This window comes from Calonectris borealis, chromosome 3 (assembly GCF_964195595.1).
Source record: "Calonectris borealis chromosome 3, bCalBor7.hap1.2, whole genome shotgun sequence".
Taxonomy (NCBI): domain Eukaryota; kingdom Metazoa; phylum Chordata; class Aves; order Procellariiformes; family Procellariidae; genus Calonectris; species Calonectris borealis.
Genome location: NC_134314.1, coordinates 108,089,346 through 108,112,413, shown reverse-complemented (window position 1 = coordinate 108,112,413; position 23,068 = coordinate 108,089,346). Strand labels below are relative to the sequence as shown.

At 62.3% G+C, this 23,068-nt stretch overlaps 1 protein-coding gene across 1 annotated transcript; it reads left to right on the top strand.

Moving 5' to 3' along the window:
* The first annotated feature begins 11,142 nt into the window (after window positions 1-11,142).
* LOC142081243 (T-cell activation Rho GTPase-activating protein-like) lies at window positions 11,143-22,835 on the top strand. Its single transcript, XM_075147932.1, has 16 exons — window positions 11,143-11,244; window positions 11,469-11,586; window positions 11,745-11,890; window positions 12,340-12,431; window positions 16,662-16,701; window positions 17,916-17,969; window positions 18,277-18,343; window positions 18,778-18,953; window positions 19,157-19,318; window positions 19,403-19,512; window positions 19,679-19,874; window positions 20,099-20,216; window positions 20,318-20,425; window positions 20,515-20,660; window positions 21,106-21,197; window positions 22,829-22,835. The coding sequence occupies exons 1-16, from the start codon at window positions 11,143-11,145 to the stop codon at window positions 22,833-22,835; spliced, it is 1,734 nt and encodes a 577-aa protein (XP_075004033.1).
* Window positions 22,836-23,068: the final 233 nt, after the last annotated feature.

Genomic DNA, 23,068 nt, shown 5'->3' with positions numbered 1-23,068 from the left:
CTGTCCTCCGTGCAGAGCCTGGGCGGGGAGCGGGCAGCACGCTGGCAGGGAGGGATTGGGGGCATTTCCACGTCCTGCATCCCCTGGTCATCTTTTGGTGCCCAGAAGGGAAGGGCAGAAGCAGCTGCCCTGGCAGGGCAGAGGGAGCCAGGGCTTGGGCAGCGCCTCTGTCCTGCCCCCTGGGGCTTCGTCCTGCCCTGTCTCCTTCCCCACAGGGCAGGGCTGGGCAGGCGCCTGCCTCTGCCCACGGAGCCTGACGTTCTTTCTCCTCTCTTTCTGCAGCTCCCGGGCGCTGAAGGAGCTGTGGGTGGGCACCCTGCTGGGGTAAGGCGGGGGGATGCTCCAGGCGCAGCCGGACGGGGGAACACAGCTCCCCAGCCGGGGAGAGGTGCCCCCGCGGTTGCGGGCAGCTCTCGCGCACAGCTGCCTGCCAAGAGAGAAGAGGCGGCTTGGGGCTTACCCAGCTCTCTCCCTGGCCCTTCCCGCTGCACAGGACTCCCGAAGGAGCCAAGAGGGCCCGAGTGAGCCATCTCCCGTCACTCAAACTCCTCGAGAAGGAGCTGAGGCGCCGCCATGCCGTGAGTGTCTCTCTGCTCTGGGCTCTGGCCCCGAGCACTGCTCCTCCAGCCGAGCAGCAGAGGCATGGCTGCTCACCTTCTTGCACTCCTTCTCCCTTGCCCAGTGGAGAACGTTCAGCGCCAGGAGCGTGGAGAGGCTGGTGGAGGGCCAGGCAGAGGTGAGAATGGCTGCCTTTCATCCGCCTCTGGCTGCGCCGGGGTGCCAGGCATGTGCGGCGAGTGGGGTGAGCCTGTGCGGGAGGGTCCCGCGGTGCCACTCGGGGAGCAGAGAGGGTTGGGGAGCCACCAGCAACGCCGGCACGTCCTCACTGGTGGCGCTGGGAGGAAACCTGCCGTGCGGGGCAGAGAGCCCGGGAGGGCCAAGGGTCCCAGCTCTGCCGCACTCAGGCTGCTGGTGCCGGGTGGCAGCTCGCCGGTGGCCCCTTCTGCTGCGGGGCTGCTCTAAGGTCAGCTTGGTTCTTGCAGGCTGATCCCAAGCAAGGGCCTCCGATGGTCCCATCTAGCAACAGAGGGCAACTTTGCCACTCACCAGGTGAGTTTTGGAAAGAAAGGCAACCTCCTGCGACCGCCTGAACTATGCTCACTTGTCCCTTGAGTGTCGCCATGCAGGTTGGGCAGCCCAAGGGACGACGTCACCTGGAGGAGCAAGGCCACCCGCTGGGCAGCGGCCGCTGGACGTGGTTCTGCGGGGACACGCAGCCTCTGCTGCTGCCCACAGCTTGCAGGAGGGCAGGGCGAGGCCTGGGCCAGGCTGTCCCGGTGGCACGCCGGCTCTCAGGAGCCTCCGAGCCAGAGCCGCTGAGCCGGAGCCGCGGTTCCAGCTGCTGGCTCCCTGCCTGTCCTGTCGCACCGCTCAGCACCGCACTGCGGGCAGGGCAGGGCAGGCCAGGACAGGGCAGGGCAGGCTCCGGGAGCGCTGGCCTGGCGGTCTCCAGTGAGGGGCTCTTGCTCTGTTTTCCTTTGCAGCAGGAGGAAGCAGCAGGAGGAGGAGGAGGGGGCTGCCCTGGCCCTTTGCTCTGCGGCGGAGCCCGGACGCTGCCCAGGCGTCAGGGCAGGGGGGCTCCGGCTGCAGCAGGGCGCTCTTCGGCCAGCCCCTGGCAGCCCTCTGCGAGGACGACCGCACGCTGCCCCAGTCCATCCAGGTAAGGCAGCTGGGACAGGGGCTCCCCAGCCCTCCCTCCGGATGCTCCGGAGAGGCGGTGGGTGTCCCCAGGAGCTCCGGGCACGGGCGATGGGGCTCTTCACCCCCAGCAAGGAGCCAGGTCTGGGGCAGTGCTCCGGCCAGCGCTCTTGGAAGGCAGCTCCTCAGCCAAGCAACTCTCCTCCTGCCTCCCCTCTCCTGCAGGAGCTGCTGGCTGTCCTGCAGCAGGAAGGGCCAGCCACGGAGGGCATATTCCGCAGAGCCGCCAGCGGGACAGCGCTTCGGGAGCTGCGGGAGGCCCTGGACCACGGCGCGGACGTCGAGCTGGCAAGCCAGCCTCCGCTGCTGCTGGCCGTCATCTTGAAGGTGAGCGCTTCTGACCTGCAGCGGGAGGAGCTCCTGCCTGGCCTGGAGCGTTCAGAGGCTCAGCTGGAGCCCTCGGCCTTGCAGGACTTCCTCCGAAGCATCCCCTCCAAGCTGCTCGGGAACAACCTCTACGAGGACTGGATGGCCGCCATGCAGAGGAGCAGCAAGGAGGAGAAGATCTCCGAGCTGAAAACGTAAGTGTGGGCAGCAGCCTGCCTGTGGAGCAGAGCCCTCACCGCTGCCTGAGAGCACCTGCGAAGCTGCGCAACTCGGCCGCTGGCTCCCACCTGCCTCGGGCAAGCCTGGGGGAGGGCTCTGGGCAACAAGTGCTTTACTAACCTTGCGTTCCTGTTCCCTCAGGGTGGCCGAGAAGTTGCCTGGGGCCAACCTCCTCCTCCTGAAGCGGCTGCTGGCCCTCCTCCAGCACATCGGCCACAACGCAGCCACCAGCAGGATGACCTGCAGCAACCTGGCCATCTGCGTTGGGCCCAACCTGCTGAGCCCGCCCAACGAGGACCTGCTCCCGCTGGAGGCCATGCTGGAGGTCACGGAGAAGGTACGCTCCATTGAGCAGGCGGCTGCAGCCTTCCCCAACCATCAGAGCTTGGCTGCTCACAGGTCTCTGCGTGCCTCCTCTCTTGAGCAAATGCTGGTGGGGTGGCTGCCGGGCAGAGCAGCCCCACAGAAGAGCCTTGCGCAGAAGCAAGGCTCCGGAGTGGGAAAGGCTGCTTGGTCCGTTTTCAGGCAGCTGGCTTGAGAGCAAGGCTTTCATGTGTGCAGGTGAAGGTGCTGGTGGAGTTCCTGCTGGAGAACTGGAGGGAACTCTTTGGGGAGGAGGCCAGTGACCTTTCCTGCCCAGCAGCCGAGGAGTCGCCTGCCCCCACGGAGAGATCCAGAGGTAAGAGGAGGGCCTGAGGCTTGTCACAGGCTGGGGCTTGGGGTACCAGAAACCTCAATGTCAAGAAGGTAACTGCTGTAGGGCTTTCAGTGGTTTTTGCTTTAGGTATCTTTCACCCTCCAAGAAGTCACTTTGCTGCGCATGCTGTTTCTTTCTAGACCTGCATTTGGAAGAGCAAAGTGGTCCTGCAGGCAGAGAAGACAAGGAGCATCAGGCAGAAGCCTTTCTGGAAGGATCCCTCTCTCTGCTGGATGTTCTCAAAGAAGCTGGGGGAGACACAGTGCTGGAGTCCGAAACGGGAGAGGTACGTCAGCTCCACAAACACCGTGACAACCTCTCTCGGGTAGGAGGGGAGTTTCTGATGAGGCCAAGTCACTGCTGTGCCTCTTCGTGGCAGTAGGTCTCTTGTGTTTGGGAGTCCTCCACCCCCCGGAATGATACCTTGTAAGGAAAACTGGCAAGGTTGTTTCTCAAATGCACTAGCTATGTGCTTAAGGAAACAAAATGCCCACAAAATACCTGCAAAAAGACAGAGGAGAGTAGCTGTCAACTTGAGAGGTCTTTTGCTCCAATCCTACTTCAGCAGAGCTTCATCAAGTCTCCTGTGGGGCGGGGTGCACTGTGCGAAATGTGACTGATGCAAACCAGCCAAAGGGATCTTCTCTGGAGAGCCAAGGCGGCAATTTGGCAAACACTAGCTTACTACTCCAGGTCACCTCTTGCCACCTGCCGACTCCGACATTTCTCTTGTAGGCAACTCCAGCTTTGCCTCCAACCACCCCCGAGAGCGCGGCAAGCTCCCCGGGGCACCCAGAAGAACCGGCGAGCCTTGCAGAGGACAGAAGGTAAAATGAGCTGGCTTTGGTTCCAGCCAGCACTGACTCCAGTGGGTGGTGGCTTTCCCTAACTAATCCCACTGTGGGATGGAAAGGTTGGCAGGCTCTCCCCAGGACCAGGAAAGGAGAAGAAGCCAAAAGAGAAAACAGGCCCGGGGAGAGGAGGGTGAAAGCCGCGCAGAAAGGAGGAGGAGGAAGAGAGAAAAAGGTTTTGGGGATGGGCCAGTGAAAAGATGCAGGAAGGTGCAGAAGGTCAGGAAGCCCAGGTGTGTATCAGGCTCTGCCACCCATCGTTCTCAACTTTCAACAGAGAGAGTTGACACCCAGACATGCCCATCACCTGGACATTCCCAACACACAGCACCCCCAGTGCCCAGCACCCAGCACCCGGACATGTCGAGCACCTGGACATACCTAACACCCAGCACCCCCAGCACCCAGCACCCGGACATGCTCAGCACCCGGACATGCCCAGCACCCAGCTCCCCCAGTGCCCAACACCCAGCACCCCCAGCACATGCACCAATCACCCGGACATGCCCAGCATCCACACATTCCCAACACCCAGCACCCCCAGCACCCAGCACCCAGTACTCCCACCGCCCAGCTACCAGCACACGGACATGCCCACCAGCCAGCACCCCCAGTGCCCAGCACCCAGCGCCCAGCACAAAGTGCCCAGACATGCCCAGCAGCCAGCACACGCAGCACCCCGCAGCTCCAGCGCCCAGCACCCTGCACCCCCACTGCCCAGTACCCAGCACCCGCACATGCCCAGCACACAGACATGCCCACCAGCTAGCACCCCCAGTGCCCTGCATCCAGCGCCCAGCACCCAGCACCCAGACATGCCCAGCAGCCAGCACACCCAGCCCCCCGCAGCTCCAGCACCCAGCACCTAGCACCGCCAGTGCCCAGTACCCAGCACCCGCACATGCCCAGCACCCAGCACCCTCACTGCCCAGAACCCAGCACACCCAGCGCACACCATCAGCACCCCCAGGCCCCAACACCCACCACCCAGACACTCCCAGCACCCACACAGCCCAGCACCCAGCACACCCACCACCCAACACCTAGCACCCGGACATGCCCAGCACCCAGCGCCCCCAGGGCCCAGCACACAGCACCCACACTGCCCAACACCCAGCACCCGGACATGCCCAGCACCCAGACATGCCCCCCAGGCACCACCCCCGGCACCCACCACCCAATACCCGGAGCGCCCAGCACCTGCACAGTCCCAACACCCGGACATGCCCAGCACCCAGACATGCCCAGCAGGCACCGCCCCTGGAGCCCGCCACCCAGCACCCCAAGCACCCAGCACCCGCACATCTCCAGCACCTGCACATGCTCAGCACCCAGCAGCTCTAAGGGCTCTAAGTCAGCCCAACTCGCTGGCAAGGGACGGCGAGGGACGGTGCTGCGCAGGCTTTGGAAAGAACTCCATGGCAGCTCCCCGGGGGCTCCCGATGGAGCCCGGCTGCGTGGCACAGGGGCACTGGGCATCTCTGCACAGGCACAGGTCTCGAAGGGCATTCCCCATGGCGATAAGGCGCCAGAGCCAGCCTGTAGCCAACGCCAGCAATAGCTCTCTCTTCTGGGCCATGAACAGTTCCTCGTAAGCGCTGTTCCCCACCGAAAGAAAAAGGGAAACAAAATCCTGCCTCTTCCTGCCGTGATGGCTTTCTCAGAGCTTTCTGACCCTGTCGTTGCAGGTGCTGAATCCTTTTCACCCGCTGTGATCCCTGGGCCCCCACAGCTGACGTCCACAATAAAATGATCTTTTCTCTCTTCTGACTGGGTCTGCCAGAGGATATTGTGGGGTGGGGAGCTGTTGTTTTGTGGTGAATCCTCGGGGAGGAGTTTGGGATGGTCCCTTGCCCCAGCATCCTTTCCGGCGGGCATCAGGGCTGAGTTGGGGTGCTTTAGGAGTGAAAGCAAAGCGCAGAGTCACACAGGAGGGTGGAGGCTGGAAGGGACCTGTGGAGGTCATCTGGCCCAACAGCTGCTCAAGCAGGCTCACCTAGAGCCGGTTGCCCAGGACCACGTCCTGGTGAGTTTTGGCTGTCTCCTAGGAGCAGCACCATGAGGTCAGAGGGTGGGCATGGTGGCCGGGAAGAGCTAAAGGTCCTTAGGCAGCCACCCTCCCCTGCAGCCTGCTGGCCCCTGCGGCCATCCTCCTTGCACACGCATTGTCGGGCAGTTTCCTCAGACCCCGCTGACTCATGGCAGTGGGAGAGATTCACTTCCACGCTGGGCGGTGTAAATGCGGCAGCTCAGCCAAAAAAGCTTTTGAAGGGGCCGCACTGCTGAGGCTTTCGTGCAGCCGGTGTGAGAGAGGGGAGGCCCGCACCGTGACGGAGGAGGAAGGAGGAGCCCTCTCACCGTCGGTAGGGACCTATTTTGCTCCCAGGCTGTTGTGGTTTAACCCTGCCTGGCAGCTCAGCACCACACAGCCGCTCGCTCACTCCTCCGCGGGGGGATGCGGGGGGAGAATCGGAAGGCTAAACGGGAGAAAACGCGTGGGTTCAGGTAAAGACGGTTTTATAATTTGGCTTTAAAAGGCTCTAAACTGAAAGGGGGTAGATTTAGGCTAGCTCTAAGGAAGAAATGCTTCCCTCTGAGGGTGGAGAGGCACTGGAAGAGGTTGCCCAAAGAAGCTGTGGATGCCCCCTCCCTGGAAGTGTTCAAGGCCAGGTCGGATGGGGCTTTGAGCAACCTGGTCTAGTGGAGGGTGTCCCTGCCCACGGCAGCGGGGTTGGAACTAGATGATCTTTAAGGTCCCTTGCCACCCAAACCAATTGAGGATTCAATGATAATTAAAAAAAAAAATTGAAAGAAAAAGAAAAGCAACAAAGAAGAAAGCGGCAAACAAAGCCCAAGAAAAAAAAGAAATGCAAAAGAAAGCAACTGCTCACCACCAACCGATCGATGCCCAGCCAGTCCTGAGCAAGGGCAGCCCCCGCCAAAACTCCACCCCCCACTTTTCTTGCTGAGCACGGCACCGTGTGGTGTGGGATGTCCCTTTGGTCAGTGGGGCTCAGATGTCCCCGCTGTGTGCCCTCCCAGCGCCTCGTGCACCCCCAGGCTGCTCGCTGGCGGGGCAGCCTGAGGAGCAGAAAAGCCCTCGGGGCTGTGCAAGCGCTGCTCAGCAATAACGAACACATCCCTGGGTTAGCGAGGCTGCTTTCAGCACAGGGGCAAAACATAGCCCCATGGAAGCGCCTATGAAGAAATGGAATGATGAAGCTCATCATGTGGTCACATTTTGGGACTTCTGTGGCTCTGTCTTAAAACTCTCCTGGCCTTCACTAGGCCGTGGCAGCACTTCAGGCTGCTCTAGGTTCTGCCAATCCTCCTGGGGCATGACGGTCCCGGCAAGACCAGCCTTCAGACGTCCCAGGCCCTGAAGACCTGGGGGACGGGCTGGAGCAAAGGAGAGGTACCCTTAGTGCAAGAGGATCCAGTGAGATCCTCAAGTGGCAGAGAAGGAGATTAGAGAACACTGAAGCAAAGTGGAGATGCGCAAGTCCCTGACGGGCCCCGATGGGCTGCAGCCTCGAGTGCTGAGGGAGCTGGCAGACGGCCTTGCGAGGCCACCCCAAGAGGGAGATGTGCCTGAGGACTGGAAGAAAGCAAAGCCCACCTGGGCTGATGAGCAGTGCAATGGGAGGAAAAGTGGCTGCGCGGCCGTGCCCAGAGGGTGCTGACCGGTGGCACCAGGTCTAGTTGGAGGGCAGGACCCAGCGGTGAAGCCCAAGGCAAGGGGCATTGCCAGCAGGTGCAGGGAGGTGGTCCTTCCCCTCTGCTGTGTCCTGCTCCAGGCTCCCCAGTGCAAGACAGACATGGCCGTTCTGGAGAGAAGCCCCAGGCCAGGGCCCCCCCAGGGCCCCTCCCACTTTCCGTTGGCCTCGGAACGTTGGTCAGTTGGAGCCAACAGCCACCAGAGACAGCAGGACGGAGCTGTGCTGGCACGCAGCAGCGCTGCCCCGGCACCGGCACCAGCACCCCGCTTCCCGTCCTCGCTGTCGCCGCCTGGGCCGCGTCCTTGGCGCACGGCGAGGGTCCTCCTGTCCCGGGCAGGATGGGCCAGGCCAGCTGCTGCTGCTGTGGCTCCAGGTGGGCTCCCCCGCGCCTCGGGGACACGCGGGCACGGCTGGGCCCCCAGCAGCGGCCTTTCTCACGCCCACCGCTATCTGCTCTGCAGGGAGGCTCTCACCGACGCCGAGCCGGTGCTGAGTGCGGACGTGCAGCTGAGCCGGGGCCGCAAGAGGAGCGAGAGGCGCCTTCTCCTCCTCCAGGAGGAACTGGTGGTCGCCAAGTTGCAGTAAGACCCCCAGAGCCCAGCTGCCTTTCCCCCAGCCCTGGCCCTGGCACCAGGGCAGGGACGCCCTGGCACCAGCCCCAGGCCCCGGCACCTTGGTGCTGGCTGCACCGCTGTCCGTCCCAAGGGCAGGTGGGGGACAGGGCTCTGCCCGGGGGCACCCCAAGGAGGCCACCTCCAGCTCCCTGCCTGCCTCTCCTCTCTGCAGACGTGGCACCACCCTGCGCCCACAGCTCCGCCTGGCCCTGCACCAGCTGTGGGTGCTGAGCGGCGGGAAGGAGGCAGCGAGGGAGGAAAAAGAGGTGGAGGAAGGCAGCGATGAGGACAGCACCTCCCTCATCTTCAGCTGGCCCACCGGCTCCTGCATTGCCACTTTCGAGTGAGTCGTGGTGCCACATCCCACGGCCGAGCAGGAGAGGTTCCCAACCATGCCCACGCCATCGTGGGAATGGCCTCTGTCCTCCGTGCAGAGCCTGGGCGGGGAGCGGGCAGCACGCTGGCAGGGAGGGATTGGGGGCATTTCCACGTCCTGCATCCCCTGGTCATCTTTTGGTGCCCAGAAGGGAAGGGCAGAAGCAGCTGCCCTGGCAGGGCAGAGGGAGCCAGGGCTTGGGCAGTGCCTCTGTCCTGCCCCCTGGGGCTTCATCCTGCCCTGTCTCCTTCCCCACGGGGCAGGGCTGGGCAGGCGCCTGCCTCTGCCCACGGAGCCTGACGTTCTTTCTCCTCTCTTTCTGCAGCTCCCGGGCGCTGAAGGAGCTGTGGGTGGGCACCCTGCTGGGGTAAGGCGGGGGATGCTCCAGGCGCAGCCGGACGGGGGAACACAGCTCCCCAGCCGCGGAGAGGTGCCCCCGCGGTTGCGGGCAGCTCTCGCGCACAGCTGCCTGCCAAGAGAGAAGAGGCGGCTTGGGGCTTACCCAGCTCTCTCCCTGGCCCTTCCCGCTGCACAGGACTCCCGAAGGAGCCAAGAGGGCCCGAGTGAGCCATCTCCCGTCACTCAAACTCCTCGAGAAGGAGCTGAGGCGCCGCCATGCCGTGAGTGTCTCTCTGCTCTGGGTTCTGGCCCCGAGCACTGCTCCTCCAGCCGAGCAGCAGAGGCATGGCTGCTCACCTTCCTGCACTCCTTCTCCCTTGCCCAGTGGAGGACGTTGAGCACCAGGAGCGTGGAGAGGCTGGTGGAGGGCCAGGCAGAGGTGAGAATGGCTGCCTTTCATCCGCCTCTGGCTGCGCCGGGGTGCCAGGCATATGCGGCGAGTGGGGTGAGCCTGTGCGGGAGGGTCCCGCGGTGCCACTCGGGGAGCAGAGAGGGTTGGGGAGCCACCAGCAACGCCGGCACGTCCTCACTGGTGGCGCTGGGAGGAAACCTGCCGTGCGGGGCAGGGAGCCCGGGAGGGCCAAGGGTCCCAGCTCTGCCGCACTCAGGCTGCTGGTGCCGGGTGGCAGCTCGCCGGTGGCCCCTTCTGCTGCGGGGCTGCTCTAAGGTCAGCTTGGTTCTTGCAGGCTGATCCCAAGCAAGGGCCTCCGATGGTCCCATCTAGCAACAGAGGGCAACTTTGCCACTCACCAGGTGAGTTTTGGAAAGAAAGGCAACCTCCTGCGACCGCCTGAACTATGCTCACTTGTCCCTTGAGTGTCGCCATGCAGGTTGGGCAGCCCAAGGGACGACGTCACCTGGAGGAGCAAGGCCACCCGCTGGGCAGCGGCCGCTGGACGTGGTTCTGCGGGGACACGCAGCCTCTGCTGCTGCCCACAGCTTGCAGGAGGGCAGGGCGAGGCCTGGGCCAGGCTGTCCCGGTGGCACGCCGGCTCTCAGGAGCCTCCGAGCCAGAGCCGCTGAGACGGAGCCGCGGTTCCAGCTGCTGGCTCTCTGCCCGTCCTGCCGCACCGCTCAGCACCGCACTGCGGGCAGGGCAGGGCAGGCCAGGACAGGGCAGGGCAGGCTCCGGGAGCGCTGGCCTGGCGGTCTCCAGTGAGGGGCTCTTGCTCTGTTTTCCTTTGCAGCAGGAGGAAGCAGCAGGAGGAGGAGGAGGGGGCTGCCCTGGCCCTTTGCTCTGCGGCGGAGCCCGGACGCTGCCCAGGCGTCAGGGCAGGGGGGCTCCGGCTGCAGCAGGGCGCTCTTCGGCCAGCCCCTGGCAGCCCTCTGCGAGGACGACCGCACGCTGCCCCAGTCCATCCAGGTAAGGCAGCCGGGACAGGGGCTCCCCAGCCCTCCCTCCGGATGCTCCAGAGAGGCGGTGGGTGTCCCCAGGAGCTCCGGGCACGGGCGATGGGGCTCTTCACCCCCAGCAAGGAGCCAGGTCTGGGGCAGTGCTCCGGCCAGCGCTCTTGGAAGGCAGCTCCTCAGCCAAGCAACTCTCCTCCTGCCTCCCCTCTCCTGCAGGAGCTGCTGGCTGTCCTGCAGCAGGAAGGGCCAGCCACGGAGGGCATATTCCGCAGAGCCGCCAGCGGGACAGCGCTTCGGGAGCTGCGGGAGGCCCTGGACCACGGCGCGGACGTCGAGCTGGCAAGCCAGCCTCCGCTGCTGCTGGCCGTCATCTTGAAGGTGAGCGCTTCTGACCTGCAGCGGGAGGAACACCTGCCTGGCCTGGAGTGTTCAGAGGCTCAGCTGGAGCCCTCGGCCTTGCAGGACTTCCTCCGAAGCATCCCCTCCAAGCTCCTTGGGAACAACCTCTACGAGGACTGGATGGCCGCCGTGCAGAGGAGCAGCAAGGAGGAGAAGATGCAAGAGCTGAAAGCGTAAGTGTGGGCAGCAGCCTGCCTGTGGAGCAGAGCCCTCACCGCTGCCTGAGAGCACCTGGGAAGCTGCGCAACTCGGCCGCTGGCTCCCACCTGCCTTGGGCAAGCCTGGGGGAGGGCTGTGGGCAACAAGTGCTTTACTAACCTTGCGTTCCTGTTCCCTCAGGGTGGCCGAGAAGTTGCCTGGGGCCAACCTCCTCCTCCTGAAGCGGCTGCTGGCCCTCCTCCAGCACATCGGCCACAACGCAGCCACCAGCAGGATGACCTGCAGCAACCTGGCCATCTGCGTTGGGCCCAACCTGCTGAGCCCGCCCAACGAGGACCTGCTCCCGCTGGAGGCCATGCTGGAGGTCACGGAGAAGGTACGCTCCATTGAGCAGGCGGCTGCAGCCTTCCCCAACCATCAGAGCTTGGCTGCTCACAGGTCTCTGCGTGCCTCCTCTCTTGAGCAAATGCTGGTGGGGTGGCTGCCGGGCAGAGCAGCCCCACAGAAGAGTCTTGCGCAGAAGCAAGGCTCCGGAGTGGGAAAGGCTGCTTGGTCCGTTTTCAGGCAGCTGGCTTGAGAGCAAGGCTTTCATGTGTGCAGGTGAAGGTGCTGGTGGAGTTCCTGCTGGAGAACTGGAGGGAACTCTTTGGGGAGGAGGCCAGTGACCTTTCCTGCCCAGCAGCCGAGGAGTCGCCTGCCCCCACGGAGAGATCCAGAGGTAAGAGGAGGGCCTGAGGCTTGTCACAGGCTGGGGCTTGGGGTACCAGAAACCTCAATGTCAAGAAGGTAACTGCTGTAGGGCTTTCAGTGGTTTTTGCTTTAGGTATCTTTCACCCTCCAAGAAGTCACTTTGCTGCGCATGCTTTTTCTTTCTAGACCTGCATTTGGAAGAGCAAAGTGGTCCTGCAGGCAGAGAAGACAAGGAGCATCAGGCAGAAGCCTTTCTGGAAGGATCCCTCTCTCTGCTGGATGTTCTCAAAGAAGCTGGGGGAGACACAGTGCTGGAGTCCGAAACGGGAGAGGTACGTCAGCTCCACAAACACCGTGACAACCTCTCTCGGGTAGGAGGGGAGTTTCTGATGAGGCCAAGTCACTGCTGTGCCTCTTCGTGGCAGTAGGTCTCTTGTGTTTGGGAGTCCTCCACCCCCCGGAATGATACCTTGTAAGGAAAACTGGCAAGGTTGTTTCTCAAATGCACTAGCTATGTGCTTAAGGAAACAAAATGCCCACAAAATACCTGCAAAAAGACAGAGGGGAGTAGCTGTCAACTTGAGAGGTCTCTTGCTCCGATCCTACTTCAGCAGAGCTTCATCAAGTCTCCTGTGGGGCGGGGTGCACTGTGCGAAATGTGACTGATGCAAACCAGCCAAAGGGATCTTCTCTGGAGAGCCAAGGCGGCAATTTGGCAAACACTAGCTTACTACTCCAGGTCACCTCTTGCCACCTGCCGACTCCGACATTTCTCTTGTAGGCAACTCCAGCTTTGCCTCCAACCGCCCCCGAGAGCGCGGCAAGCTCCCCGGGGCACCCAGAAGAACCGGCGAGCCTTGCAGAGGACAGAAGGTAAAATGAGCTGGCTTTGGTTCCAGCCAGCACTGACTCCAGTGGGTGGTGGCTTTCCCTAACTAATCCCACTGTGGGATGGAAAGGTTGGCAGGCTCTCCCCAGGACCAGGAAAGGAGAAGAAGCCAAAAGAGAAAACAGGCCCGGGGAGAGGAGGGTGAAAGCCGCGCAGAAAGGAGGAGGAGGAAGAGAGAAAAAGGTTTTGGGGATGGGCCAGTGAAAAGATGCAGGAAGGTGCAGAAGGTCAGGAAGCCCAGGTGTGTATCAGGCTCTGCCACCCATCGTTCTCAACTTTCAACAGAGAGAGTTGACACCCAGACATGCCCATCACCTGGACATTCCCAACACACAGCACCCCCAGTGCCCAGCACCCAGCACCCGGACATGTCGAGCACCTGGACATACCTAACACCCAGCACCCCCAGCACCCAGCACCCGGACATGCTCAGCACCCGGACATGCCCAGCACCCAGCTCCCCCAGTGCCCAACACCCAGCACCCCCAGCACATGCACCAATCACCCGGACATGCCCAGCATCCACACATTCCCAACACCCAGCACCCCCAGCACCCAGCACCCAGTACTCCCACCGCCCAGCTACCAGCACACGGACATGCCCACCAGCCAGCACCCCCAGTGCCCAGCACCCAGCGCCCAGCACAAAGTGCCCAGACATGCCCAGCAGCCAGCACACGCAGCACCCCGCAGCTCCAGCGCCCAGCACCCTGCACCCCCACTGCCCAGTACCCAGCACCCGCACATGCCCAGCACACAGACATGCCCACCAGCTAGCACCCCCAGTGCCCTGCATCCAGCGCCCAGCACCCAGCACCCAGACATGCCCAGCAGCCAGCACACCCAGCCCCCCGCAGCTCCAGCACCCAGCACCTAGCACCGCCAGTGCCCAGTACCCAGCACCCGCACATGCCCAGCACCCAGCACCCTCACTGCCCAGAACCCAGCACACCCAGCGCACACCATCAGCACCCCCAGGCCCCAACACCCACCACCCAGACACTCCCAGCACCCACACAGCCCAGCACCCAGCACACCCACCACCCAACACCTAGCACCCGGACATGCCCAGCACCCAGCGCCCCCAGGGCCCAGCACACAGCACCCACACTGCCCAACACCCAGCACCCGGACATGCCCAGCACCCAGACATGCCCCCCAGGCACCACCCCCGGCACCCACCACCCAATACCCGGAGCGCCCAGCACCTGCACAGTCCCAACACCCGGACATGCCCAGCACCCAGACATGCCCAGCAGGCACCGCCCCTGGAGCCCGCCACCCAGCACCCCAAGCACCCAGCACCCGCACATCTCCAGCACCTGCACATGCTCAGCACCCAGCAGCTCTAAGGGCTCTAAGTCAGCCCAACTCGCTGGCAAGGGACGGCGAGGGACGGTGCTGCGCAGGCTTTGGAAAGAACTCCATGGCAGCTCCCCGGGGGCTCCCGATGGAGCCCTGCTGCGTGGCACAGGGGCACTGGGCATCTCTGCACAGGCACAGGTCTCGAAGGGCATTCCCCATGGGGATAAGGCGCCAGAGCCAGCCTGTAGCCAACGCCAGCAATAGCTCTCTCTTCTGGGCCATGAACAGTTCCTCGTAAGCGCTGCTCCCCACCGAAAGAAAAAGGGAAACAAAATCCTGCCTCTTCCTGCCGTGATGGCTTTCTCAGAGCTTTCTGACCCTGTCGTTGCAGGTGCTGAATCCTTTTCACCCGCTGTGATCCCTGGGCCCCCACAGCTGACGTCCACAATAAAATGATCTTTTCTCTCTTCTGACTGGGTCTGCCAGAGGATATTGTGGGGTGGGGAGCTGTTGTTTTGTGGTGAATCCTCGGGGAGGAGTTTGGGATGGTCCCTTGCCCCAGCATCCTTTCCGGCGGGCATCAGGGCTGAGTTGGGGTGCTTTAGGAGTGAAAGCAAAGCGCAGAGTCACACAGGAGGGTGGAGGCTGGAAGCGACCTGTGGAGGTCATCTGGCCCAACAGCTGCTCAAGCAGGCTCACCTAGAGCCGGTTGCCCAGGACCACGTCCTGGTGAGTTTTGGCTATCTCCTAGGAGCAGCACCATGAGGTCAGAGGGTGGGCATGGTGGCCGGGAAGAGCTAAAGGTCCTTAGGCAGCCACCCTCCCCTGCAGCCTGCTGGCCCCTGCGGCCATCCTCCTTGCACACGCATTGTCGGGCAGTTTCCTCAGACCCCGCTGACTCATGGCAGTGGGAGAGATTCACTTCCACGCTGGGCGGTGTAAATGCGGCAGCTCAGCCAAAAAAGCTTTTGAAGGGGCCGCACTGCTGAGGCTTTCGTGCAGCCGGTGTGAGAGAGGGGAGGCCCGCACCGTGACGGAGGAGGAAGGAGGAGCCCTCTCACCGTCGGTAGGGACCTATTTTGCTCCCAGGCTGTTGTGGTTTAACCCTGCCTGGCAGCTCAGCACCACACAGCCGCTCGCTCACTCCTCCGCGGGGGGATGCGGGGGGAGAATCGGAAGGCTAAACGGGAGAAAACGCGTGGGTTCAGGTAAAGACGGTTTTATAATTTGGCTTTAAAAGGCTCTAAACTGAAAGGGGGTAGATTTAGGCTAGCTCTAAGGAAGAAATGCTTCCCTCTGAGGGTGGAGAGGCACTGGAAGAGGTTGCCCAAAGAAGCTGTGGATGCCCCCTCCCTGGAAGTGTTCAAGGCCAGGTCGGATGGGGCTTTGAGCAACCTGGTCTAGTGGAGGGTGTCCCTGCCCACGGCAGCGGGGTTGGAACTAGATGATCTTTAAGGACCCTTGCCACCCAAACCAATTGAGGATTCAATGATAATTAAAAAAAAAAATTGAAAGAAAAAGAAAAGCAACAAAGAAGAAAGCGGCAAACAAAGCCCAAGAAAAAAAAGAAATGCAAAAGAAAGCAACTGCTCACCACCAACCGACCGATGCCCAGCCAGTCCTGAGCAAGGGCAGCCCCCGCCAAAACTCCACCCCCCACTTTTCTTGCTGAGCACGGCACCGTGTGGTGTGGGATGTCCCTTTGGTCAGTGGGGCTCAGATGTCCCCGCTGTGTGCCCTCCCAGCGCCTCGTGCACCTCTGCTCGCTGGCGGGGCAGTCTGAGGAGCAGAAAAGCCCTCGGGGCTGTGCAAGCGCTGCTCAGCAATAACGAACACATCCCTGGGTTAGCGAGGCTGCTTTCAGCACAGGGGCAAAACATAGCCCCATGCAAGCGCCTATGAAGAAATGGAATGATGAAGCTCATCATGTGGTCACATTTTGGGACTTCTGTGGCTCTGTCTTAAAACTCTCCTGGCCTTCACTAGGCCGTGGCAGCACTTCAGGCTGCTCTAGGTTCTGCCAATCCTCCTGGGGCATGACGGTCCCGGCAAGACCAGCCTTCAGACATCCCAGGCCCTGAAGACCTGGGGGACGGGCTGGAGCAAAGGAGAGGTACCCTTAGTGCAAGAGGATCCAGTGAGATCCTCAAGTGGCAGAGAAGGAGATTAGAGAACACTGAAGCAAAGTGGAGATGCGCAAGTCCCTGACGGGCCCCGATGGGCTGCAGCCTCGAGTGCTGAGGGAGCTGGCAGACGGCCTTGCGAGGCCACCCCAAGAGGGAGATGTGCCTGAGGACTGGAAGAAAGCAAAGCCCACCTGGGCTGATGAGCAGTGCAGTGGGAGGAAAAGTGGCTGCGCGGCCGTGCCCAGAGGGTGCTGACCGGTGGCACCAGGTCTAGTTGGAGGCCAGGACCCAGCGGTGAAGCCCAAGGCAAGGGGCATTGCCAGCAGGTGCAGGGAGGTGGTCCTTCCCCTCTGCTGTGTCCTGCTCCAGGCTCCCCAGTGCAAGACAGACACGGCCGTTCTGGAGAGAAGCCCCAGGCCAGGGCCCCCCCAGGGCCCCTCCCACTTTCCGTTGGCCTCGGAACGTTGGTCAGTTGGAGCCAACAGCCACCAGAGACAGCAGGACGGAGCTGTGCTGGCACGCAGCAGCGCTGGGAGCAGGCAGGCTCTGGCCGAGCAGCGCTGCCCCGGCACCGGCACCAGCACCCCGCTTCCCGTCCTCGCTGTCGCCGCCTGGGCCGCGTCCTTGGCGCATGGCGAGGGTCCTCCTGTCCCGGGCAGGATGGGCCAGGCCAGCTGCTGCTGCTGTGGCTCCAGGTGGGCTCCCCCGCGCCTCGGGGACACGCGGGCACGGCTGGGCCCCCAGCAGCGGCCTTTCTCATGCCCACCGCTCTCTGCTCTGCAGGGAGGCTCTCATCGACGCCGAGCCGGTGCTGAGCGCGGACGTGCGGCTGAGCCGGGGCCGCAAGAGGAGCGAGAGGCGCCTTCTCCTCCTCCAGGAGGAACTGGTGGTCGCCAAGTTGCAGTAAGACCCCCAGAGCCCAGCTGCCTTTCCCCCAACCCTGGCCCTGGCACCAGGGCAGGGATGCCCTGGCACCAGCCCCAGGCCCCGGCACCTTGGTGCTGGCTGCACCGCTGTCCGTCCCAAGGGCAGATGGGGGACAGGGCTCTGCCCGGGGGCACCCCAAGGAGGCCACCTCCAGCTCCCTGCCTGCCTCTCCTCTCTGCAGACGTGGCACCACCCTGCGCCCACAGCTCCGCCTGGCCCTGCACCAGCTGTGGGTGCTGAGCGGCGGGAAGGAGGCAGCGAGGGAGGAAAAAGAGGTGGAGGAAGGCAGCGATGAGGACAGCACCTCCCTCATCTTCAGCTGGCCCACCGGCTCCTGCATTGCCACTTTCGAGTGAGTCGTGGTGCCACATCCCACGGCCGAGCAGGAGAGGTTCCCAACCATGCCCACGCCATCGTGGGAATGGCCTCTGTCCTCCGTGCAGAGCCTGGGCGGGGAGCGGGCAGCACGCTGGCAGGGAGGGATTGGGGGCATTTCCACGTCCTGCATCCCCTGGTCATTTTTTGGTGCCCAGAAGGGAAGGGCAGAAGCAGCTGCCCTGGCAGGGCAGAGGGAGCCAGGGCTTGGGCAGCGCCTCTGTCCTGCCCCCTGCGGCTTCGTCCTGCCCTGTCTCCTTCCCCACGGGGCAGGGCTGGGCAGGCGCCTGCCTCTGCCCACGGAGCCTGACGTTCTTTCTCCTCTCTTTCTGCAGCTCCCGGGCGCTGAAGGAGCTGTGGGTGGGCACCCTGCTGGGGTAAGGCGGGGGGATGCTCCAGGCGCAGCCGGACGGGGGAACACAGCTCCCCAGCCGGGGAGAGGTGCCCCCGCGGTTGCGGGCAGCTCTCGCGCACAGCTGCCTGCCAAGAGAGAAGAGGCGGCTTGGGGCTCACCCAGCTCTCTCCCTGGCCCTTCCCGCTGCACAGGACTCCCGAAGGAGCCAAGAGGGCCCGAGTGAGCCATCTCCCGTCACTCAAACTCCTCGAGAAGGAGCTGAGGCGCCGCCATGCCGTGAGTGTCTCTCTGCTCTGGGCTCTGGCCCCGAGCACTGCTCCTCCAGCCGAGCAGCAGAGGCATGGCTGCTCACCTTCCTGCACTCCTTCTCCCTTGCCCAGTGGAGGACGTTCAGCACCAGGAGCCTGGAGAGGCTAGTGGAGGGCCAGGCAGAGGTGAGAATGGCTGCCTTTCATCCGCCTCTGGCTGCGCCGGGGTGCCAGGCATATGCGGCGAGTGGGGTGAGCCTGTGCGGGAGGGTCCCGCGGTGCCACTCGGGGAGCAGAGAGGGTTGGGGAGCCACCAGCAACGCCGGCACGTCCTCACTGGCAGCGCTGGGAGGAAACCTGCCGTGCGGGGCAGAGAGCCCGGGAGGGCCAAGGGTCCCAGCTCTGCCGCACTCAGGCTGCTGGTGCTGGGTGGCAGCTCGCCGGTGGCCCCTTCTGCTGCGGGGCTGCTCTAAGGTCAGCTTGGTTCTTGCAGGCTGATCCCAAGCAAGGGCCTCCGATGGTCCCATCTAGCAACAGAGGGCAACTTTGCCACTCACCAGGTGAGTTTTGGAAAGAAAGGCAACCTCCTGCGACCGCCTGAACTATGCTCACTTGTCCCTTGAGTGTCGCCATGCAGGTTGGGCAGCCCAAGGGACGACGTCACCTGGAGGAGCAAGGCCACCCGCTGGGCAGCGGCCGCTGGACGTGGTTCTGCGGGGACACGCAGCCTCTGCTGCTGCCCACAGCTTGCAGGAGGGCAGGGCGAGGCCTGGGCCAGGCTGTCCCGGTGGCACGCCGGCTCTCAGGAGCCTCCGAGCCAGAGCCGCTGAGCCGGAGCCGCGGTTCCAGCTGCTGGCTCCCTGCCCGTCCTGCCGCACCGCTCAGCACCGCACTGCGGGCAGGGCAGGGCAGGCCAGGCCAGGGCAGGGCAGGCTCCGGGAGCGCTGGCCTGGCGGTCTCCAGTGAGGGGCTCTTGCTCTGTTTTCCTTTGCAGCAGGAGGAAGCAGCAGGAGGAGGAGGAGGGGGCTGCCCTGGCCCTTTGCTCTGCGGCGGAGCCCGGACGCTGCCCAGGCGTCAGGGCAGGGGGGCTCCGGCTGCAGCAGGGCGCTCTTCGGCCGGCCCCTGGCAGCCCTCTGCGAGGACGACCGCACGCTGCCCCAGTCCATCCAGGTAAGGCAGCCGGGACAGGGGCTCCCCAGCCCTCCCTCCGGATGCTCCAGAGAGGCGGTGGGTGTCCCCAGGAGCTCCGGGCACGGGCGATGGGGCTCTTCACCCCCAGCAAGGAGCCAGGTCTGGGGCAGTGCTCCGGCCAGCGCTCTTGGAAGGCAGCTCCTCAGCCAAGCAACTCTCCTCCTGCCTCCCCTCTCCTGCAGGAGCTGCTGGCTGTCCTGCAGCAGGAAGGGCCAGCCACGGAGGGCATATTCCGCAGAGCCGCCAGCGGGACAGCGCTTCGGGAGCTGCGGGAGGCCCTGGACCACGGCGCGGACGTCGAGCTGGCAAGCCAGCCTCCGCTGCTGCTGGCCGTCATCTTGAAGGTGAGCGCTTCTGACCTGCAGCGGGAGGAGCTCCTGCCCGGCCTGGAGCGTTCAGAGGCTCAGATGGAGCCCTCGGCCTTGCAGGACTTCCTCCGAAGCATCCCCTCCAAGCTCCTCGGGAACAACCTCTACGAGGACTGGATGGCCGCCATGCAGAGGAGCAGCAAGGAGGAGAAGATGCAAGAGCTGAAAGCGTAAGTGTGGGCAGCAGCCTGCCTGTGGAGCAGAGCCCTCACCGCTGCCTGAGAGCACCTGGGAAGCTGCGCAACTCGGCCGCTGGCTCCCACCTGCCTTGGGCAAGCCTGCGGGAGGGCTGTGGGCAACAAGTGCTTTACTAACCTTGCGTTCCTGTTCCCTCAGGGTGGCCGAGAAGTTGCCTGGGGCCAACCTCCTCCTCCTGAAGCGGCTGCTGGCCCTCCTCCAGCACATCGGCCACAACGCAGCCACCAGCAGGATGACCTGCAGTAACCTGGCCATCTGCGTTGGGCCCAACCTGCTGAGCCCGCCCAACGAGGACCTGCTCCCGCTGGAGGCCATGCTGGAGGTCACGGAGAAGGTACGCTCCATTGAGCAGGCGGCTGCAGCCTTCCCCAACCATCAGAGCTTGGCTGCTCACAGGTCTCTGCATGCCTCCTCTCTTGAGCAAATGCTGGTGGGGTGGCTGCCGGGCAGAGCAGCCCCACAGAAGAGCCTTGCGCAGAAGCAAGGCTCCGGAGTGGGAAAGGCTGCTTGGTCCGTTTTCAGGCAGCTGGCTTGAGAGCAAGGCTTTCATGTGTGCAGGTGAAGGTGCTGGTGGAGTTCCTGCTGGAGAACTGGAGGGAACTCTTTGGGGAGGAGGCCAGTGACCTTTCCTGCCCAGCAGCCGAGGAGTCGCCTGCCCCCACGGAGAGATCCAGAGGTAAGAGGAGGGCCTGAGGGTTGTCACAGGCTGGGGCTTGGGGTACCAGAAACCTCAGCGTTGTTTCTCGCGGGGCTGGGCATCCACTGTTGTCCTCTCAGCCCCGCTGGTCCCGTGGCCTCTGTTTGGCCACTGCCTCTCGGGGCATGACCCGTTTGCTCTGCAAGATAAGCTGAAGCCTGCAGACAGGGCATCAGAGGGCTGCAGACGTGAGTGGTGTAGGGCTTCAGGTGGGTCTTGCTTTAGCTGTTGTTTACTTCCAAGAAGTTACTTTGCTGCACATGCTGTTGCTTTCTAGACCTGCCTTTCGAAGAACAAAGTGTTCCTGCAGGCACAGCAGACACTGAGCATCAGGCGGAAGCCTTGCCGCACACAACCCCCTCTCTGCTTGGTGTCCTCCAAGAAGCTGGGGGAGACAGGGTGGTGGAGTCAGGAACGGGAGAGGTATGTCAGGTCCCCAAGCACTGTGACTGCGTGTCTGGTGTCGGAGGGGAGTTTCTGAGGAGGCCAAGTGGCTGCCTGGCAGTAGAGCTGGTGTGCCTTTGGGTTATTCCTCCCCTCCCCCTGGATGATACGTAGCAAGGAAAACTGGCAACGTCGTTTCTCAAATGCACTAGGCGTGTGCTTCATGAAACAAAAGGCCCACAAAATCCCTACACCAAGGCAAGAGGGGAATAGCTGTCAACTTGAGAGGGGTTTTGCTCAGGTCCTACTTCGTCAGAGCTCCATCAAGTCTCTTTTGAGTGGCAGGGGGACTGTGCAAAATGTGGCTGATGCAAACCAGCCAAAGGGATCTACTCTGGAGAGCTAAGGGAGCAATTTGGCAAACACTAGCTTACTACTCCAGGTCACCTCTTGCCACCTGCCGACTCTGATATTTCTCTTGTAGGCACCTCCAGCCTTGCCTCCAACCACCCCTGAGAGCGCGGCAGACTCCCTGGGGCACCCAGAAGAACTGAGGAGCCTTTCAGAGGACAGAAGGTAAAATGAGCTGGCTTTGATTCCAGTCAGCACTGACTCCAGTGGGTGGTGGCCTTCCCCATCTAATCCCACTGTGGGATGGAAAGGTTTGCAGGCTCTCCCCAGCCCAAGGAAAACAGAAGAAACCAGAAGAGAAAAGAGGCCTGCGGAGAGGAGAGGGAAAGAGAACCAGAGAAGAAAATGAGGAAGAGAGAAAACGTTTTGAGGGATCGAAAATGGAAAATATGCAGGAAGGTCCAGCAGGTCAGGAAGCCCAGGTGTGTAGCGGGCTCTGCTGCCCATCTTTCACAACTCTCAACACTGCTCTAAGTCAGCCCAACTCACTGGCAAGGGATGGCGAGGGACGGTGCTGCGCAGGCTTTGGAAAGAACTCCATGGCAGCTCCCCAGGGGCTCCCGATGGAGCCCTGCTGCGTGGCACAGGGGCACTGGGCATCTCTGCACAGGCACAGGTCTCGAAGGGCATTCCCCTTGGAATAATCCAGATGGGAACTGGTGATGAGTGATGTCCTGCAAGGGCCCGTATTGGGACCAGTACTGATTAATACCTTCATCAATGACATAGACAGTGGGATCGAGTGCACCCTCAGCAAGTTTGCAGATGACACAAGCTGAGTGGTGTGGTCGACACACCTGGGGGGTGGGATGCCATCCAGAGGGACCTGGACAAGCTCAAAAACTGGGTCCGTGTGAACCTCATGAGGTTCAACAAGGTCAAGTGCAAGGTCCTGCACCTGGGTCAGGGCAACCCCCGGTATCAATACAGGCTGAGGGATGAAGGGATTGACAGCAGCCCTGCCGAGAAGGATTTGGGGGTACTGGTGGATGAAAAGCTGGACATGAGCCGGCAATGTGCGCTCACAGCCCAGAAGGCCAACCATATCCTGGGCTGCATCAAAAGAAGCGTGGCCAGCAGGTCGAGGGAGGGGATTCTGCCCCTCTACTCTGCTCTAGTGAGACCCCACCTGGGGTACTGCGTCCAGCTCTGAAGCCCTCAGCACAAGACAGATATGGACCTGTTGGAGCGGGTCCAGAGGAGGGCCACAAAAATGATCAGGGGGGTGGAACGCCTCTCCTATGAAGAAAGGCTGAGAGAGTTTGGTTTGTTCAGCCTGGAGAAGAGAAGGCTTTGGGGAGACCTTATTGCGGCCTATCAGTACTTAAAGGGGGCTTATAAGAAAGATGGCGGCAAACTTCTTAGCGGGGCCTGTTGCGACAGGAGAAGGGGGAATGGTTTAAAGTATGAGGGTAGATTTAGACTAGCTATAAGGAAGAAATTTTTTACAATGAGGGTGGTGAAACACTGGACCAGGTCACCCAGAGAGGTGGTAGATGCCCCATCCCTGGAAACATTCAAGGTCAGGTTGGACGGGGCTCTGATCAACCGGATCTTGAAGATGTCCCTGCCAATGGCAGGGGGGTTGGACTAGATGCCCTCTAAAGGTCGCTTCTAACCCAAACTATTCTATGATTCTATTCTATGATTCCGTAAGGCGCTAGAGCCTTAGTAGGCTCTAAATAGCTCTCTCTTCTGGGCCATGAACAATTATTTATAAATGGTGTTCCCCAAGGAAGAGGAACAAAATCCTGCCTCTATGGATTTACCAGTGATTTCTGACTCTGTCATTGTAGGTGCTGATTCATTTTCACTGGCTGAACCGCGGTGACTCCTGGCCCCCACAGCTGATGTCCCCAATAAAATGATCTTTCCTCTTTTTTGACTATGTCTGCCATACAATTTTCTGGACTAGGTAGATGTTGTTTGGTGATGAATCCTCAGGGAGGAGTTTGGGAACATCCCTTGTCCCAGCATCCTTTCCAGCGGGCATCAGGGCCGAGGTTCAGGTGCTTTAAGAGTCAAACCGCAGCGCA